The 20369-nt window shown below is 37.9% G+C and overlaps 5 protein-coding genes across 7 annotated transcripts; 3 read left to right on the plus strand and 2 right to left on the minus strand.

Moving 5' to 3' along the window:
* Window positions 1–663: 663 nt before the first annotated feature.
* Window positions 664–2397, plus strand: LOC111806351 (50S ribosomal protein L3, chloroplastic-like). Its single transcript, XM_023691619.1, has 2 exons — window positions 664–1342; window positions 1926–2397. The coding sequence occupies exons 1-2, from the start codon at window positions 754–756 to the stop codon at window positions 2213–2215; spliced, it is 879 nt and encodes a 292-aa protein (XP_023547387.1). The 5' UTR covers window positions 664–753; the 3' UTR covers window positions 2216–2397.
* Window positions 2398–2643: 246 nt separating this feature from the next.
* Window positions 2644–5994, minus strand: LOC111806431 (chromo domain-containing protein LHP1-like). Its single transcript, XM_023691743.1, has 6 exons — window positions 5436–5994; window positions 5295–5320; window positions 5131–5217; window positions 4236–5015; window positions 3280–3340; window positions 2644–3170 (listed from the first exon to the last, which is right to left on the minus strand). The coding sequence occupies exons 1-6, from the start codon at window positions 5709–5711 to the stop codon at window positions 3123–3125; spliced, it is 1278 nt and encodes a 425-aa protein (XP_023547511.1). The 5' UTR covers window positions 5712–5994; the 3' UTR covers window positions 2644–3122.
* A 2904-nt stretch (window positions 5995–8898) lies between these two features.
* Window positions 8899–12761, plus strand: LOC111806814. Its single transcript, XM_023692290.1, has 3 exons — window positions 8899–9208; window positions 11192–11861; window positions 11955–12761. Exons 2-3 carry the CDS (start codon window positions 11254–11256, stop codon window positions 12664–12666), a joined length of 1320 nt encoding a protein of 439 aa, XP_023548058.1. The 5' UTR covers window positions 8899–9208; window positions 11192–11253; the 3' UTR covers window positions 12667–12761.
* A 222-nt stretch (window positions 12762–12983) lies between these two features.
* On the minus strand, window positions 12984–15212 carry LOC111806815 (tubulin-folding cofactor A). 3 transcript variants are annotated; one of them, XM_023692293.1, is made up of 5 exons: window positions 15067–15212; window positions 14407–14554; window positions 13855–14013; window positions 13386–13472; window positions 12984–13261 (listed from the first exon to the last, which is right to left on the minus strand). In XM_023692293.1, the coding sequence occupies exons 3-5, from the start codon at window positions 14005–14007 to the stop codon at window positions 13160–13162; spliced, it is 342 nt and encodes a 113-aa protein (XP_023548061.1). In that variant the 5' UTR covers window positions 14008–14013; window positions 14407–14554; window positions 15067–15212; the 3' UTR covers window positions 12984–13159. The 3 variants fall into 3 exon arrangements, with proteins under 3 accessions (XP_023548061.1, XP_023548059.1, XP_023548060.1); XM_023692291.1 differs by lacking the exon at window positions 14407–14554; XM_023692292.1 differs by lacking the exon at window positions 14407–14554 and having other exon boundaries at window positions 13855–14008; window positions 15067–15211.
* A 624-nt stretch (window positions 15213–15836) lies between these two features.
* On the plus strand, window positions 15837–17022 carry LOC111806960 (aspartic proteinase CDR1-like). Its single transcript, XM_023692517.1, has 2 exons — window positions 15837–16089; window positions 16475–17022. Exons 1-2 carry the CDS (start codon window positions 15837–15839, stop codon window positions 17020–17022), a joined length of 801 nt encoding a protein of 266 aa, XP_023548285.1.
* The last annotated feature ends 3347 nt before the right edge of the window (window positions 17023–20369 follow it).

Below are 20369 nucleotides of genomic sequence, written 5' to 3' on the forward strand. Positions count from 1 at the left end.
TTTCCATTAATTTTAGCATTAATCATTGTTAACTGACTAAAAATTAATATGTATTACTTCACTAACTTCGTATGTTGTTGTAGCATTACTTCACTCGATTAGGTTAATTTTTTATTATAAAATTATGTGCCTACACACCAAAAACTAGGATCTATTTTCATTGTTTTTATCGGTCTATTTTCATTGCAGCTAATAACCCTTTGAAAATTGAGTCGGGCTAAATCGTTTATTGACATCTCATAGATCATCTACAACTGTTTTACTTGAACGGTAACCGTAACCTTGAAGTATTTTTAAATTTTTAAAAAAATTGAAGTTTTTTTTAGAGATAAGAATATTAATGAAATTTTTAAAAATTAATAATATTTTTTAAACCTTCTTAAATTAAAAAAAATGTATTTTTTTAAATCATTTTAAAAATGGAAGAGTTTTTTTTAAATAAAATATTAATAATTTTCGTCCCAATATAATGGAAAGGGTATTTTTTAACCTATTAGCTTAGTACTCTTAGATTTTTTTTTTGTTTTAATTTTTTTTTAATACAAAATATATATATATATTTTTTTTTTTGAGAAAAAATGAAAGTTAAACTTATTTTTATTAATTTAGCAAGTCATTTTTTATTTTATTTTATTTTTAATAATGGAGGGAAAATAAAAGAAATAAGCGGATAAGAAAACGGGTCATTCCTCTCAACCCCAGTTCTTCTTCTTCTTCCTCATCATATGAATCACTGAAACCAGAGAAGCAGAAATGTCCGTCATATCAATTTCATCAGCTTCAACCTCTAACAGACATCCAATTTTCACTAACAATGCTTCTTCTTCGTCGCCATCTTCATCTCTGAAACTAAGAACTTCTTTCCTCGCCCTACCTCTCAAATCCCACCGGAACAACAACGTCCGTTTCCAATTTCCGAGGCCAAGAACCACTAGACGCCCTAACGATGGCCTTTCGGTGTGTATGAGCATGGAGGCCGGCATTGGCGTTATGGCTACCAAGCTCGGTATGATGAGCTTCTTCGAGCCGGACGGCAAGGTCGTCCCTGTGACGGTGGTCGGTTTCAAGGAAGGCAATATCGTCACGCAGATTAAGACGGAGGCGACCGACGGCTACAGTGCCGTTCAGGTTGGGTACCGTAGGGTTAGGGATCGGAAATTGACGAAGCCGGAAATGGGACATCTCCAGAAAGCTGGTGCGATTCCTATGCGCCACTTGCAGGAGTTTCGTCTTGAGTCTATTGATGAATTTGAGCCCAATCAGCGCCTGGTTTTTAATGAACTTTTCAAGGAGGGCGACCTGGTTGATGTCTCGGGCACTACAATTGGAAAGGGTTTTCAAGGTTTGTGTTTCTTGCTTATTCTGTTTGAAGTCTGTGTTCAATTCATTGGCGAAATTGCACTTGCTTTTCTGTTTTTCTTGGAGCTTCTGGTTGTTGGAGATGAATTTAGGCATCCTCAGGATGGATTTAGCATGAATTTTCATTCATTTTTTTGCTGTTTGAATCCACAATGGCACATACAATTCCAAAGCCTGAACTAGTCTTCGAAGTCTAGATGTAAATTCTAGCCTAAATTGTAAACCATACTTCTACATTTACCTTTCATAAGTGTTTCAAGTATCCTTGGTGCAATTTTTTTTTTAGAATTTTAGACAATTGGGATATGGAATGCTGTGGAAGTGGCATAAAATTGTTCTAGATCATTTTCACACCATTTCAAGCCTTAATTTTTGTTCGAAATTCATTTCTACTCTAAGAATAGTATGAAAACGTTTATGAAAAGTAAGGGTAATATTGCAACGTTTGAAACAATATCTTTTTATAATTTAACCAAAATTTTAATCATTTTATCTTCACTTCCTTACAACATTACTCTCTTTAACTGGTTTCTTGTAACCTTCTCCCTCTTCTAATTCTTCTTCAGGTGGAATCAAGAGGCACAACTTCAAAAGGGGTCCAATGACCCATGGTTCCAAGAGCCACAGAGCACTTGGATCGATTGGTGCAGGAACTACACCGGGGCGTGTTTACAAGGGGAAGAAAATGCCTGGAAGGATGGGAGGAACTAAGAGAAAGATCAGAAAGCTCAAAATTGTAAAGATTGATGATGACCTTAATGTTGTGATGATCAAAGGCGCCGTCCCAGGTAAGCCAGGAAACCTTCTTCGAATAGCTCCTGCTAAGATAGTAGGAAAGAACATTCCCAAGAACTAGCTTTAGCTCATCTCTTGGAATTGTTTTCTTTTCTCAGTTCTTTTTTGTTTCTTGAACTGATGCAACTCTTTTACTGGTTATTTGTATTATGATTAGATAACGATTGAGTTCTCTAGAAAATGTTTGATCCATTACCATTTTTCATGAGCTGGTGATTACAAGCAATGAGCTGCATTCATCTATTGATAAATTTTTGTTCTTATTAAGCTTTTTGTGCGTATACTACAAAAATTGTGGTATTCTGAAGCAACTTTGCTTTGTAGGACAATCCATAGAACCATTTTTCCTTTGTTAGGCAATTGGAATTTTCTTTCCAGAAAAGAAACCATTAAACCATCTGGAATTCATGGAGCAGGACACAATAAACAAGAGAGTGGATCGATTCTCCATCTCCATTCTCATTTTTTGTTCATAAATTGAGAGACACATTGCTTGGAAGCTAAAATTAGCAGTTTTTCGAGTAAACTTTTGGCACGATGTCCTCGAACATACTAGAACAAATGAAAAAAGAAACCCTCAAGAAAACGTATGATCATATCGATCTCAAACGTTCAATCCACATAACCCATTGTATTGACTACTCTCCAAGGACCCTCCAAAGATTAACCAATTCTATTCTTTGCTGAACAAGTGCATCGATTGCTAGGAGATTAACAAAGAAAGGTAATATGTACAAAACCTACAACAAGACGGCTACATACAATACATTAATTTCATAATTAGCAGAAATTATGTAAGCCTCTAACTTCTAATCTCTGTTCTGCTGAGCTTGAGGTAGATGGAAAGATACTGTCATGGCTAAATATTTGCAGACCTTGCTTAACTATCTCCTTACCGCTTGATCTCAAGCCCCAAATAATCAACCAAACGAGGATCCCGATACGTCATACTGTTCATATCTCTGAGTTCATGATCTGGTAGTATAGTGGAGATGTTGCTCGTAGAAGTTGATCAACTGGTATTAGTAAACACGACAATTAGAAGTTAGAATCCGAGGAAAAAACGATTGCACATTGTTCAAGGCAGTTCAAAAGCATAACATAGTGAAGAACAGAACCAATTACCAGTAGAGGATTGTTAGCCTTGAGGAACTTGTTATCAACCATCACTTCTGTTCCATCAGACCTAAAACCAGGAAACCGAAAACAATAAACTCATGAGAATATGACGGTCGACCCGAGATCCATTTACATCCAAAGATGTCAGAAACACGGGCTTGCCGATGGGTTTGTCTCTAACTATCTTGAGTGCATATATTTCTATGGACTTATACTTTCATGTTCTTAGTTCTTTAGATAAAATATTTTAGGACCTCCTGAACAACATCTCGGCTAGTTGCTAAATAACAGCAATACAAGTCAAGAACTATACCAAGAAATGTCAAACTTTTCTAAGAACAAGAAACAATTTTTGTAACGATCCAAATCCATTGCTAGCCGATATTTTCTACTTTGACTTATTACGTATCGCCGTCAGCCTCACGGTTTTAAAATGCGTCTGCTAAGGAGAGGTATCCACGCCGTATAAGGAATGCTTCGCTCCCCTCTCCAATCGATGTGAGATCTCACAATCCACCCCCTTGGAGACCCAACGTCATCGCTGACACACTGCCCGGTGTCTGGCTCTGATGCCATTTGTAACAGCCCAAGCAGACAATATTTGCTAGCGGTGGGATTGGGTTGTTACAAATGGTATCAGAGTCAGACACCGGACGGTGTGCTATCGAGGACGCTGGGCCCTCAAGAGGGATAGATTGTGAGATCTCACATTGGTTGGAGAGGGGAATGAAGCATTCATTATAAGGGTGTGGAAACCTCCCCTAGCAGACGCGTTTTAAAAGCTTGGAAGAGAAAGTCCAAAGAGGATAATATCTAGTAGCGGTAGGCTTGGGCGGTTACAATTTCAAATAAATTGTGTTCTTAATTGAGAATGTTCATCCTACGAACTCGTACCATAGGGTTTACACTTCATTTTGTTTAACTTAACATCCACAAGAAGAGGAGAGACAAAGCTAACATACCTCATGGCCACAAAAGTTACCAACACATCCTGAATGTTGTTTGACACAGATGCTGAATAGCCTAATGGTTTAACAATCTTGATGATACTCGGTTCGTTTCTGGCTTCATCGGTTCTGTTATTCCGACTTAACCTTTCTCCATGATATCCAGAATTCTCAACCCCTATCGGTTCCACTCCGACACCAGATTCTACTACAGCTAGTATCAATTCTGGATTTTGAACCACAGGCAATTCAGATAAAGTTGAATCTTGTCTAAACCTTTTAACCGAACCAGATTTCCTTCTCTTGGCCCCGGTGCACCGATTTTCAGTAACTAGTTCTACAGAGCCAGTTTTAGAGAGACCAGCAGCAGGGACGTTGTTCTCTGTTGTCCTGGCATCGTGAAAATCGATTGCAAGCTTATCACCAATGGCTATGTTGGTTAATACTGTTGCCTTAAGCTCACTGAGCTTCGGATCGTACTCGTGTTCAGCTTTCTTCTGTTCAAATCGTTGCGTAGCATTCCTGCCCGCATTATCAATATCAGCTAGCCTGCCTCTAGTTACATCTCCGTTCTTTTCTCCTTCATGATTATAAACGATCGATCGCGAACGAGCATAAGGATTAGTCAGGCTAGGCATGTTTATAGGAGCAGAGGGCAGACGTTGATCAACAACACTGATTTCAACATCTGTGACATTATAAGTAGAAAAATTAGCTCGCTGCTGCCTCTTCTTGGTTTGAACATGAACAACCCCATGTTTTCGCTTCCGCTTCCGCTGCTTTCCCGAAATTAAACTTCGAAAACGAAACCAAACAACATTATACCATAGACTAATCAGCATACCATGCCACATAATGTTCTTCCTCCAGCTACCAAAAGAACAATGCTGAAGTAACTAGAAGAGAATACCTCTGTTCGAATGCCTCGATGAACTCGGAGCACGTATGGAGATTCTCCAATGGCTCCCAAGTATTAGCCGTCTCCGGCCAGCCACGCCTTCAGGAAAGCTCGGTTAGGTTAGTAATCTGAGTTATCACAGTCAAGCTCTAACAAGCCAAAGTACCAGCACTTACCATTTGATCAAATACTGAAGCTGACCCTGTTTTTAGAATCAATCATTCCCATAGCAAAGCAATAGAATAAGAAATCCCAACATCAGGAAATGTACAAACAAAGAAACCCGAATAGCAGAGCAGAAGGAAAATTGAGTAAACCTTGCGAACCCTTTTTCGACGAATGGCTTCAATTTCATAGAATCCATCATCGAGATTGGTTCTCTGAGCATCAAAAGCAGCCTCAGTCCCATCCTGTTCATCCTGTTCATCTTGTTCGTCAGGCTCGTCTAGGTTTTGCTCTTGATGGGTCTCCGACAAATGGGATGTCGAAGGCTCACCGCCATTAATGGGGTTGTTGTTGGTGTTCATATCAACGTAATCGGATTCGCCGCCATGAACTTCACCGCCATCCATGGCGTCCTGAATTGAACCCATTACAACCTCCGTAGAACCACTCGCACTTTTCTTCCTCCTTCCCCCTTTGATTTTTATTCCAGAACCCTCTTTCTCTCTCTCTCTCTCCTGAAAATTACACACATTCTCTGTAATTTCAAGGGGTTTTGTGGGTTCTTAGAGAGAGAGACAAAGGGGAAAATGTCCCAACAAAATGGAGCTGAAGCTGAGATTGAGAAGACCGAGCTGCCACATTTCCCTCTTTACCAATTTAAGGTATTTTGTTCTTGGGATTGATGGCATGATATTCTATTAGTTTGATCTTTTAAATTGTAAATGATTTAGGGTGAATTCAAAGGATAAATGAAGTGAGATTTTGTTTGAAATGTAAAGAGCCCATTTGAAATGTAAATCATCAGATTTGGGAGAAATTTGAGATTTTGTTTCTTATCAACCAGAAAAGCTCCATCCTTTCCAAGCTTGACGGCTGCTTTTTTTAGGGTAACAGATTCAGCTGCGGCAGCTGCTATGTAGTTGTAGCCTCCTCACTCGCAAGGAGTGTTATGGATAGGCTTGATTCAACGATCTTAGTTGTCCCGATCATGCCCCTTTTGGCGTGCTCTTGTCATCGGCATGTGGGCTCTCCATTTGACCCGTCTTGAAACACGAACTGAGAAGTCTGACATGTGTGCGAGTCAATGGATGAGTAGATCCATAATGTGCAAGGAAGTTAACTGGTGGGATCCATTTGTGGGTTGCACCACTGACTGACCTTGATCTTTTGAGAAGGGTTCGAGTGTGAGTATGTATGTCTTACTATAGGACTGAGTCGGTCTTAGTGTCAAAAGGAGGCAACTTAAGTCAATCCATACCGAATGAATGTTGTAGTTGCTCCGATTGATGTTGGTGGTGATGTTGTAGACAAGATACATTGTGTCCATAACCATAGAATACGACACTAATCGAAATGCATACACTTGTCTCATACACTATGAGGATGGTGAGAAAGATATATTTTACATCCCGAATTGCTATAATTGGATATACCATTATTTATCGTATCAGATGTTCCTATAAAAAAAATGGGAAATGTCCTACCTTCGAGTGCGGTTTGAACTATTGATTTACATAATTGGAAGTAACCAATTAGGTTTACGACAAAACTTAGAAATCGATCACCAATCCAATTTGAGTACCTCCACAGGATAAATCTCAACAGAAAACTAAGGAGTAACGTCGGTAAGTGGTTGAGTTCAGTAGTTCTCATATAAAATTATTGACTCTCGAGATATAGCAATATGGAGAAGACTAAATTATTTCAAGCACCAACAGAACCAGAAGTGTCCCTTGTTTCAAAGAGAGGAGGACGGGTTATTCACATTGCATTTGATGGTTAGAGGCAAATTGAAAGCTAAGCGGTGGTAATTCTAAAATTCCCGAAGGAAAAAATAGAGATGTCTCCTATGTTATCTATGATGTGTGGAAGTGTCGACGTAATTTCATAAAGTTATTTGATCTGAATATTACATGCGGGATGAAAGAACGAGAAGACTTAGGATATCTAATAGATTCGAAATTAACTTTGAACTTAATAAATTTCAATTTTGTGGCGGATGAATTTTAAAAATTTATAAATTAATAAATTAATAAAATAATAATAATAGCCGAAAAGAAGGTAGTCCGAGTCAGCCGACAACATTTCACGTGGCTGACGCGTCACGGATATATGTTTCTGACATTTCCCTCATGTTAACGTTGAATGTTTTAATTTATACCTAAAAAGGACAAACAATCATTTATTTATTATTACTATTTTCGTTTTGTACATAATAAATAGTTTTGTTGCCCTTTTATTTTTATTTATTTATTTGGATACTAATTTTTTTTTAAAAGAATGAGATTAACGACAATATATAACAGGTGTTAAAGTGGATAATATATGTTAATGGTGGATTTAATTATTACACAAATATTTTTGTATTTGTTCAAGAACCTGATAAATCCTTTTATTTCGAAAATTAAAAATTATAAACATCATAGTTGGTAGATATAGTAATAGAATTATACTTTTAATCATGCGGTAGCAAATTTGATTAGAGATAGGATCAATTCAAACATGTATTTCTACTGATTCTGTCTTGTTTTTTTTTATTTTCTCGATATAATTATTGGTTGGGTTTCAATTTCACACAACTTTGACCAACCTGAATCGATCATAGCCCTCATGATAACTAATAGTCTTATCCGTAGTGTAAGATTTTTTGTTTTATTATCGGATAAGAAGAGCATTTAAAATATTTTTCAAAAGAAAAAAGAAATGTAGGGTCGAAGGTGTGGATGCACATGGAGATAGAAATTTTGAGTCAAACGATGAACGTGCCTTTTATAGAGTATCGATAGCACGCGAGAAAGTAATATCTCTTATTTTGATAAATTTTTGAAAGTTTAAGGACCGATAGAAAAAACTTAAAATTTTGAGGATTAAAATGTAATTTAAACTTAAAAAGTACTCATGGATAAAACTTAATTATGTGAGAATCTAATTAGATATTTGAGGTTAAAAGTTGATATTAATTTTAAGCACAGTTCATTTTGAATTTTCTAGCCATCCAAAAGAGATGTGGCTCATAGGTCATTTTAGCGTACACAATGTTGGTACAAATAGACTATATAGCATACCGATCATTTTACCCACTCTTTTAGGATATTATTTTACCCACTTTTTAGAATATTTTATTATTTTACCCACTTTTTAGAATATTTTATTTTCATTCACGTGTTTGCTAGACCCATAATTTCATATATTTAGAGCTAATCTGATTAGAATTTGATCTCCAATCATGGAAAAGTTTGTAAAATGATAAAAAGAGAGGCATTTGGGTTTGGAATAGTTGAGAGGATGAAGTCAGGGCACACGTATTTTTCAATCTCTTCTTTAATATTTTCGTTTTGGATTGCAATATTATTGTTTTGTTGTTCATAATTTAATGAATTATGAACGAATGTTGTTGTTCTCTGATTACCCTAATTGGTTACAGCTGTTTCCACGATTTCTGTGCCTATCGCCTTTTCGTCCCCGCCCACTATTTCTCTCTTCCTTCCTACCATCACTCATCTTCAAACTCCAAATCAAAGTCAAAATTTCGCATCCAAATTTCACTTTCTTTTTTGGATCTTTCTCAAAATTTCACCTCAAACAAACCCCCCCCCCCCCCCCCCCCCNTTCTCCGCCTATTTCGTGACAAATAGTGTAGAGTTAAGAGGAATAGGGAGTTTTTTCTTGGTGGCCTCGTGATCTGTGAAGTCTCTACGTGATATTCAAGACTTTTGTTGCTATCGGGATTTGGGTTTTTCTTTTTCTAAAAGCTCGTTGTTAGATCTCTAAAAACATTCATCCTTTCACATTTAGAGGGAAAACTAGAGGTGGGATTTGATTTTTGGGTGAAATGTTGCTGTTCTTCTTGTTCTTCAGGGATTCTGGCTGCTCTGCTTTCTGTGGAGCACTGCAGTTCTGTTTCTACTTGGCAACTTATCACAAGGTAAGTAGAATCCAAGTCATTGCTGTTTCATTTTTCCCTTGGTTTATCTTTGTTGCTGATTTCTTCTGGTTTTCTTTTGAGATGAAATTACTTTCCTAATGAATCTTTGTGTGGGTTGGTTGTTCTTTTGGTTTCTGCTTTACTTGTTGGAAGTATTATGTGGGTTTGTGTTCATGACCGTGAATTTTGGTGTGAGATCCCATATCGGTTAGAGAGGAGAACGAAACCTTCTTTATAAGGGTGTGTAACGCGTTTTAAAACCGTGAGACTAACAGCAATACGTAACGAGCCAAAGCGGATAGTATCTATTAGCCTTGGGCTTGGACTGTTACAAATGGTATTAGAGATAGACACCGAGCAGTGTGCTAGCAAGGACGTTGGGCCTCCAAGGGAGGTGGATTGTGAGATCCCATATCGGTTGGAGAGAGGAGCGAAACATTCCTTATAAGAGTGTATAAATCTCTCCCTAGTGGATGCGTTTTAAAACCTTGAGGGAAAACCCGGAAAGAAAAGTCGAAAGAGGACAATATCTGCTATTCGGCTTGTGAGTTGTTTTTGCTTGAATGAGTCAAGATCCATAAATGGATATTCACTCATTTGTTTGCCATAAATGAATATTCACTCATTTGTTTGCTTTGGCTGTTGTTCATCCCAATTGTGTTTGTTTGACCTTTTCTCTGTTTATCATCAAATTCCGTATAGTTTGCTAAGTGGGAAGAAATTTATAATTAATTTAGATGGGATTCTGTAGCTAAGCTCCATTGGCAACAGTTTTGCCTTTTGTTTTGTGTTCTTTAAAAAGTTGACCTCTTTGCTGTAAAGCTTCATTGTTTTGTTTTTCAACTTTTCTGAGACACTTTTTTGTTTTTAAAATGTTTCTTAAAATGTTAAATGCTTTAATAATTCCCATCTTCAGTGTTAAATGCCTTTTCAAAGTAATGAATAATTATGCATTTCATTTGGAACTTTATCATGAGAGAATAGTGAAGCGAAAGGAAAATAAGTGGACAGATCAATATCAACTCTTTAGGACGATCTACATTATGGAACACAAATTGTGAGATCCCGCATCGGTTAGAGAGAGGAACGAAACATTCCTTATAAGAGTGTGAAAATCTCTCCCTAACATATGCGTTTTAAAACCGTGAAGTTGACGGTGATACGTAACGGGTTAAAGTGGATAATATCTACTAGTGGTGGACTTGGGCTTATTACAAATGATATCAGAGCCAGACACCGGGCGGTGTGCCAACGAGGATGCTAGGCCCCCAAGGGGGTGGATTGTGAAATCCCACGTCGGTTGGAGAGGGGAACTAAACATTCCTTATAAGGGTGTGGAAACCTCTCCCTAATAGACGTGTTTGAAAACCGTGAAGCTGACGGTGATACATAACGGGCTAAAGCGGACAATATCTACTAACGATATGCTTGGACTGTTAGGTAAATAATTTGCACTTGGTTTAAGAACCCGAACAATTTCTCAGAAAATGGAGAAATGCAAGAAAGTATGAAACTCATTACAACGTCTCCCAAAGAGATGGGTTGATTTTTAAAAGGCAAAGTAGCTTTAACCATATGGTCCGTTATGATCTTAAACTAGAAGTTAATTTAATATGCCTTTTTTTTCCTTCTTAAAGTGTTCTCCTCATTGTTATTGAGGGTTTGGACTCAAGAATCTCCATGCTAGACAGGCTGTTTAATGCTCCAAATATGCTTATTTATGGGTTAAAGCATCTAACTTTGTTTTCTATCATCATTGTTGTCCCGTGAATCAAACGTTATAAAAACCTGTTTGGTATTCGGTTCATCGTCGTTTCTAAACTAGTTTCGTTTATCCTTCAGATGATTCATTCGATAGATCATGTTCGAGTTTTTTAACAAACATATAGAATGAAGTTTCTTTTGATTCGTGTTCTGAGTTGAATCTTAACAAGGCTTTCTTGTCTTTTATATGTCATTTTGATTGTTTTTGTGTTGGTTCAGGATACTTGAGCTGGTGGCATTATAAACTATCTATATCAAATGGACAAAAAATTGTGACCCAAATGGATCCTCAGGCTTTTATTAGGTTGTCAATTGGATCTTTGGGATTGAGAATCCCAGGAGCTGCTCTAAACTCTACAAAACCTGGCGTCAATGCTTTCTCTGCACCGTGTTCGTGTGAAATTCGTCTTCGGGGTTTCCCTGTGCAGACGTCTTCAATCCCGCTTCTCCCGTCTCCTGAAGCCATACCTGATTCTCATAGCATTGCCTCAAGCTTCTATCTTGAGGAGTCTGATCTGAAAGCATTACTAGCACCTGGCTGCTTCTATAACACTCATGCCTGTCTTGAAATATCTGTCTTCTCTGGAAGGAAGGGATCTCATTGTGGTGTTGGCATCAAGAGGCAGCTGATTGGGACGTTTAAACTGGATGTCGGTCCCGAATGGGGCGATGGGAAGCCAGTCGTTCTTTTCAATGGGTGGATAGGCATTGGCAAAAGCAAGAATGAGAATGGAAGACATGGAGCAGAGCTTCATTTGAGAGTGAAACTTGATCCTGATCCAAGATATGTTTTTCAGTTTGAAGATGTTACGAGGTTAAGCCCGCAAATCGTCCAGCTTCTAGGCTCGATCAAACAGCCGATCTTCAGCTGCAAATTTAGTCGAGACAGGTGATGCAACTCATGCAACACTAGGACAATAACTTTCTTCTGTTGAACATTTTGTGTTGGACTTCATATTTGACAGTTGAATCAAATTTATAGGGTATCCCAGGTGGATTCATTGAGCAACTATTGGCCAGGGTCAGGTTCTGGTGATGGCTCAGATTGGTTAGGTTCTGGTGATGGCTCGGACCTGAAGGTCGAGCGGAGAGAAAGAAAAGGCTGGAAGGTGAAGATACATGATCTTTCTGGCTCGGCTGTTGCAGCAGCCTTCATAACTACTCCCTTTGTGCCATCAGCAGGTTGCGATTGGGTTGCCAGGTCAAACCCCGGGTCTTGGCTGATTGTTCGTCCTGATGTTTGCATACCTGAAAGTTGGCAGCCATGGGGAAAGCTCGAGGCATGGCGCGAGCGAGGAATTAGAGACACTGTCTGCTGTCGCTTTCACCTTCTCTCCGAAGCTCAAGAGGGAGGGGAACTTCTCATGTCTGAGATCCATATCAATGCTGAGAGAGGTGGGGAGTTCTTCATAGACACCGACAAACAGTTACGAGCAGCAACAGTTCCAATACCGAGCCCGCAGAGCAGCGGAGACTTTGCAGCTTTAGGCCAAGTGGTCGGAGGTTTCGTCATGAGTTGTAGAGTACAAGGGGAAGGAAAGAGCAGTAAGCCAATGGTGCAACTCGCCATGCGACATGTGACATGTACAGAGGATGCTGCCATTTTCATGGCACTAGCTGCAGCAGTTGGTCTCAGCATCGAGGCGTGTAGGCCATTCCGAAGGAAGATTAGGAGAGCGTCTCGGCATTCTTAAAGGAAAATGAAGTGTTTGTAAGGTATAATTGATGTGTAGACAGATCTGTATGAAATTATCTGTGAAGGCTATAAAATTTAGCATTTTGTACAGTATGTGATTCAAGTTACTTGTGCCGCCTGATCCAACGACATTTGATTGTCAAGAAAACTCAAAAGAATTATAATATCTCGAAGTTCGACCATAGGGTTGAAATCAACAATGCTACTAGGCTTACCCATGGTCGATTCTTAGGTAGCTGTTATACATACTTTTAATACATTCCTTTTAAATAGGGACAAACACCATCAAAACGTTTTAAAATACAACACCCAGCAGAAACAGAAGATTTTAGTCTTAAACTTGATGATAGGAGTGAATAACAGGGAATGAAACTCTCCAAAGTATGAACATAGCAACCAAAAGCCGGACAAGAGAAAGTAATATTGCAAAGCAACAGTTTGATTAATAGCTTATCAATATAAAATTCTGTTATTGGTAATTAAGATCACTACTATTCCTCTGTTGTCTTAAGGAAACTTTCGATCTCGGTGATTATGCTCCGAGCATCGTCAAACTCCGGGCCTCTCACTTGTGTTGACTTTTCCAGTTCATCCTGGAGATGAAGAAGTTGATAAGGATTTGTTTTAGTAAACTAAGAAAAATTGGGCACGTGCAGATAACCTTCTAAAATCAAGCTCCTCATAAAAGCAGAAAAGGGAAGAATGAAAAGCCAATACCAGTGTTCCTTTCAGATCAGCCAAGGCAGACTCCAGACGCTTGTGACAATCGGGAACCATCATCCTTGATTCAGCCAGCACGTTTTCCTGCTTACAGTGAGAATGCTAACTGTAAATCATAATAATATATAGACCGATTGAAGAAGACGATTCATATGATGATAACATTTCATTCAATCTCCATTACCGAAATAATATTTTAGTTGGTCGTTTTGATTTTATAGCTTTCAAAACATAAAGTTGAACAGAAATTATGTTCCAAATTTGAGACCATTATTCTTCTCCATAGTTCAAATCACTTATCTACACGCTCATAAATTCTATTGTTCATATTGTGTAATGTTGAACAAGTCAGTCTAAAAAGTCTTCTTTAAGATATTCACCGATGGCACAAATAAAACCACAAGCAATCAAGCCAACAATAATCTTACAAACTTTTGATTATTATGAATGCAAGCCATTTACGTACCTGTTGCTTAAGGTCATAAGGATCAGCCCCTTTTTCTTTCATGTCAGCTGTTTTGGCAGCTTCTCTCTCGACCTCCTTCTCGTAAGAATGCAACTCCTTGATAATGCGTTTGCAGGTTGCTGTCTTAATCTTCAGGTTCTTTACTGTAGCCATACTGTCCTATCATCAGAAGAATTATCGTGGATTTGTAATCCACAAACCTCTTATAGGGGGGTCAAAACTCGAAATGGTTAAACAGAGAAGACTTTGCTTCTCACAGAAGCATGAAAATTGGAACTTGTAGTTAAGTTGTTAAAGTTCGTTGGGGGTCATGTGAATTCATGGTAATTAATCAGTAATACATTCTTTCCTCTTCTTAAACCCTAAGATGCTATCAGAACTTTAGACTCGGGACATGGGTTTTCAAAGTTTCCTGTATCATGGAGGTAATAATGTTCATTCCCACCACACCTCTAAACAAAAAATCATGGTGAAGCTCGCGGATACCAAATTTCTTTAACAGTGAAGATCACTACAATGTCTATGATAAAGTGTCGCCCACATTTTTAATACCTGTAGATGTTCCAAGGAACAATTTCAACCAAGTCAAGGTTTCTCCGGACAAGATTCTTGTTCAAAGAGAGATATGCACTTGATCAATGAGCGTCTTATCAAAATATAGAACTAGCCTAGGGGGTAACATTACACAAGACCTGTTATTCTGAAGAAACAGAAGCATTATTGTAGCTCAGAATCACATAACATATTGATAACATCAATGTTGCTACACACACAAGTTCACGGTCTTAGAAGAACTCCCAACCAGAGCTTTCTAGCCGCACTAGCACCCGGAGTGGCGACAAACACTCATATATTCAACCTACGCTACGAATTTCAATAAATATCAAGACTTCGATTGCTCATTTCATTTGAAGAGACGATTAAGCCCTAACATAAGCGTAACCACAAAAAGACGTAATCTATCTCAAATCTAAGCAAATCTATAAAAGAAAAAGGAGAAGCAGAAACGCATATGAAATCATAGACGATACGCCGCCCAAGATCTAGACACGGCGAAACTAAAAGATGACGAAGAAAGGCAGAAATGGCTAACAAAGGGGAAACTGAATCGAAGGATCAATGCATGTCGAGATTCAATAGATTGTTTCGATTGGAAATCATTGGAGAAGATCGAAAAGCGCAAAAGCTAGAAAAAGCGAAGAAAAAACCGACCTGCGCAGGAAGAATTTGATCGTCGACGAAATCTTGAACCAAAATTCTACAGAGTTGGTGGCGAAGAAACCCTGATTTCTTCTTTTGGGAGTTGCTTCCTTTTCTATTAGCCTATCAATGGAGTTTTCCACCCAAATAATGCGCAGTACAAAACAAGCCACACGACCCCGCTTTTCGGTCCCAAAAAACGGATTTTTTTAAAGCTAAATTACACTTACTAAATTTTAATTAGAATAGCTAAAATTTTAATTAGTATAGCTATAAAAAATTTGTCAATAATTTTATTATTCTAATTAATTTATACTTATTTAATTATTTTTAGTAATTAAATTAAATGGTGCAATAATAAGGTTACTTATAATTAATATTTAATGCAAAAATGTTTATTCATTTGTATTTGAATTCATCCATTAAACTACCGACTATATCCAATTTGATATTACATTTTTACCCCTAAATTTTGAGTTAGTTTCCATTTGGACCTCAAATTTCAAAATATTAATTTTTGCCATTTCTTTTGGGCAATAAATAAAAATTTTAGCGGAAATGAGAATTAAAATAATAAATAAGAGGTGATAACAAAGATAGGGAAAACTTTCAATACTGTCTCATCCCAACCAACAAATTCGAAAGGAAAATAAAACCAATGCTAAAAATATCATATAAAACATTCTCTAGTTGAACAATATTCCAAAAAGCAATGCTAATAACATTAGGTAAAAAACAAACAAACAATTTAACCTTAAAATTCCAGAATTTGAAAGAAAAAAATGGCGTTTCCACGGATTGCCATTGGCTGTGGCCATGACAATGCTGGCTCTTTTGATTCTAAGGTTTCTGGGATTGTTGGGCTCAGTCATGGTTCAGCTTCGCTTGTCCAGCAGATGGGGCCGGCCACCGGCGGAAAATTCTCTTACTGTTTGGCACCCATCGGAAACTCTAACTACTCGAGCTATCTTAACTTCGGCTCTAATGCTGTCGTCTCTGGCTCTGGAGCCGTCTCAACTTCGATTTATACTAGCGGTAAATACCAATGTTTTTTTATCGATAAAATGATTAGTGGTTTAAGTATATAACTAATAGATCGATAATACTAAAGTCCTGCTCTTAATTTAATCATTATAGAATGTTTGGACGTTGAGCAAGCAAGTTGTGTGCTCTAGATATAAGGAGTTAACTTGGATTTAGGGTTTAAAAGGGGATAACACCGGTAGTGCGCTCTAGAGAAAAGGAGTCGACCAGTATTTAGAGTTTTAAAGTGGATAATAATGGTCGTGTGCTCTCGAGAAAAGGAGTTGACCTGGATTTAGGGTTTAAAAGTGGATAATATTATACTTTTACCGTGAGTTCATTCGTTATACTAAGATGAATTGTATAAATAATTATTATTTTTTGTTCATGTCTGTAGAAGGCGACTACAAAATTTTCTACATCCTGAAAATAAAAGCAATGAGTGTTGGAAGCAACAAATTTAATTTTCCGAGGTCTTCACCATTTGGAACAAATGGGAATATCATTATTGACTCTGGCACGACGCTTACATTCTTACAACCGGACATCTTTGCTAGCTTCTCCCAGGCGATTTCCGAGGTGATGGACTTGAAGTCTACGACTAGTCCAATTGAAACCTTGGAGTATTGCTATGAGAGCACCACCGACGACTATAAGGTGCCGCCTGTCACAGCGCACTTTAAAGTTGGCGACGTGAATCTCAAGCGAGAAAACCTGTTCATTAGAGTGGCGGACGACGTCGTTTGCTTAGTATTTGTTGGCAACAACGGGAAAAACAACATGCAAATCTATGGCAATGTTGCGCACAGACTAACTTCTTGGTTGGCTATGATATCAAAAAATCGTCTGTTTCTTTCAAGCCAGCAAATTGTGCTGCCTCGTGATTATCATGTCGTTGTTATTATGATTTTCTATTGTTTGAACGACTTACGTTCTTCATTTTAAAGATTAAAATATTTCTCGAGACTTATTTCTATTAATCTCTTAAAAAAAAAAAAGATATATCTAGTTTACTTTAACTTATATAAACTAATACGATTTCTATTTTTTTTTAAAAAAACATGGAGATTAACATGAAATGGCACATAAAAAAAAAAGTAATGCATCCATATACATTTAGCCCAATTTTGAATAATTTGTAGTTTTTTTTTCTCTATGATTGATATTTTTTTAGTCTAATTGATTAGAAAATCACAATGCATCACGCCTCTAGAATCGGACACTTTATGTTTATGCAACAACTCTAAATTTCCACATATCTAGAGTCGCTACTAATGTCTTATGCTCATCTTTAATGCAGAATATAACTCTAAGAATGCTCATTTTTACTAGTGGAAAAATTTAAAACTTCAGAATACATTAAAACATTAGAAAACACTGCCGGACTTACGTGTTTCAAACATAATACTGGAGTTCAAAATAAGATAAAAAAAACAATTACAAATTAAATAATTTAAATAAATGAAATGCAAGCACCCTATCATAACCAAGTCTAGGAATTTTAAATATGCAACTATCCTATGTACGCGTCAGAGTCTCTGATCACGATGCCATCGTCAACCGTACATGGGAGCCTTGCCTTTACCTGAAAAAAAATAATAATATGGCACACGACACATGCAATCCTGAATTAGGGACATATCTATAATATCTTAAGGGTGGCCTCCAGTCTCAGACAAATTGGATGTGTAGTACTTCCCTACACACGACTCACACGTGCGAGTGTGAATCCCCAGGGCGCTCGCACACCCCCTGGACCCTCTGGTCAAGCTAATCTGTAGCAACGTCTGAAGGTCAGCGGAACCCCATAGTGTCATGCACCTTATGAACACCCTCATCTGTGTGCATTCGCACCTGTGTGCATACTCGATCTAGATGAACACCAAAAAACAGGATAGAGAAAATGCAAGGAGAACTCTGGCTAAAAGATTTATATTGATGACTACAAGTATGTACAGTAAGAGAGAATACAGAGAATATAAAAAGTACATTTTCAAAGCTCTTATATATATGGTTTAGCTTACTATATCTAACCTATAACCATCTACTATATATAACTATTTACCATATATAATTTTACCCGATATAGCTTTTTATCTGTACATACCTATTTACTATTTATGACAATTTACTCTATATGTCATTTACCAAATATAGTTTTACTATATATAACCGTTGACTCAGCTATAAATAAACAGCAGACTCCATAACCTAAAACTGATCCAGTCAATTAAGAATTTCATTCTCAAACGATCATGAATATCTTCACTGCACCATACCAATTGAGGTTTTGTACAACCTCAATATTCCAACATCAACACATTTTGTCAACATGTTTGCTGGATTCTTTGCACCCTCTATCTTCTCAAAACACATCACCATCTTCCACTAACCTGCAAGTGAAATGGTATCGCCTTCTGTGTTTTATCTTTAAATGATAGACCGAGTTTCTCACCAACTGTATGACACTCTGACTATCTCTATAAAGAATCTTTTCGTGCTGCTTCTTGCTCAATTCTTCCAGATAGTCAGTCATCCATATCGTCTTCTTTCCAGCTTCAGCTATTGCCACGTACTCAGCCTCAGTACAATGCATTTTTGAAGCCTAGACGTCCCATCATCCATGGCTTGCTCCCACTTGGTTGTATCCTTCAACTGTAAGGCCTCCTCAGAGAGTTGTGGTTCCCTTTCATTAGCAACAGATAGTGTAATGAAGGTACATACATATCTGGTACTCTGATAGTACTGGATGATCTTCTCAACACCAGTTCAGGTGTCACTTGCTCCACTGTTGATTCCTCTACAGTAGTCTTAAGAGTTTCATGAGTATCTGCTACAACATCACTAGGTGAGTTTTCTTGCAACTCAAGCTCAACTCTCACTTGCTTCGTGGTCTTGGAACTATGCTCCACATCTGGTTCCTCAGCAGTAGTCTCAAGAGTTTTATGAGTATCTGCTACAACATCACTATATGAGTTTTCCTGCAACTTAAGCTCAACTCCCACTTGCTTCGTTGTCTTGGAACCATGCTCCACATCTGGTTCCTCAGCAGTAGTCTCAGGAGTTTCATGAGTATCTGCTACAACATCACTAGGTGCGTATTTTTACAACTCAAGCTCAACTCCCACTTACTTCGTCAAACCTTGCTCCACATATGGTTCCATTTTCAATCGCACTTTCTTCAATTCCCTGGCGGTCCTTGTGAAGCTAACTCGTTTCTGCTTGCTCATAACGTAGTTCTCACAACGACTCACATCAACGGATTTCAGACTTTCTAAAACTTCTTTCGTGGCCAGCGTCTTCATTCCTTTCACGCTCATCTGTCCAAGTCTATTGGGTCATAGATTTGAATTTGAAGCACTCTCAGCAACAGCATCTATGTTCATACACCCTGTAGTGGTGTATAAGGTTCCAAATTTTGAGCCACGTGCTACCACCGTAGCACCCTTCATAATCTTCCACGAACNATAATATGGCACACGACACATGCAATCCTGAATTAGGGACATATCTATAATATCTTAAGGGTGGCCTCCAGTCTCAGACAAATTGGATGTGTAGTACTTCCCTACACACGACTCACACGTGCGAGTGTGAATCCCCAGGGCGCTCGCACACCCCCTGGACCCTCTGGTCAAGCTAATCTGTAGCAACGTCTGAAGGTCAGCGGAACCCCATAGTGTCATGCACCTTATGAACACCCTCATCTGTGTGCATTCGCACCTGTGTGCATACTCGATCTAGATGAACACCAAAAAACAGGATAGAGAAAATGCAAGGAGAACTCTGGCTAAAAGATTTATATTGATGACTACAAGTATGTACAGTAAGAGAGAATACAGAGAATATAAAAAGTACATTTTCAAAGCTCTTATATATATGGTTTAGCTTACTATATCTAACCTATAACCATCTACTATATATAACTATTTACCATATATAATTTTACCCGATATAGCTTTTTATCTGTACATACCTATTTACTATTTATGACAATTTACTCTATATGTCATTTACCAAATATAGTTTTACTATATATAACCGTTGACTCAGCTATAAATAAACAGCAGACTCCATAACCTAAAACTGATCCAGTCAATTAAGAATTTCATTCTCAAACGATCATGAATATCTTCACTGCACCATACCAATTGAGGTTTTGTACAACCTCAATATTCCAACATCAACACATTTTGTCAACATGTTTGCTGGATTCTTTGCACCCTCTATCTTCTCAAAACACATCACCATCTTCCACTAACCTGCAAGTGAAATGGTATCGCCTTCTGTGT

The sequence above is a fragment of the Cucurbita pepo genome, chromosome LG12 (assembly GCF_002806865.2).
Source record: "Cucurbita pepo subsp. pepo cultivar mu-cu-16 chromosome LG12, ASM280686v2, whole genome shotgun sequence".
Lineage (NCBI taxonomy): Eukaryota > Viridiplantae > Streptophyta > Magnoliopsida > Cucurbitales > Cucurbitaceae > Cucurbita > Cucurbita pepo.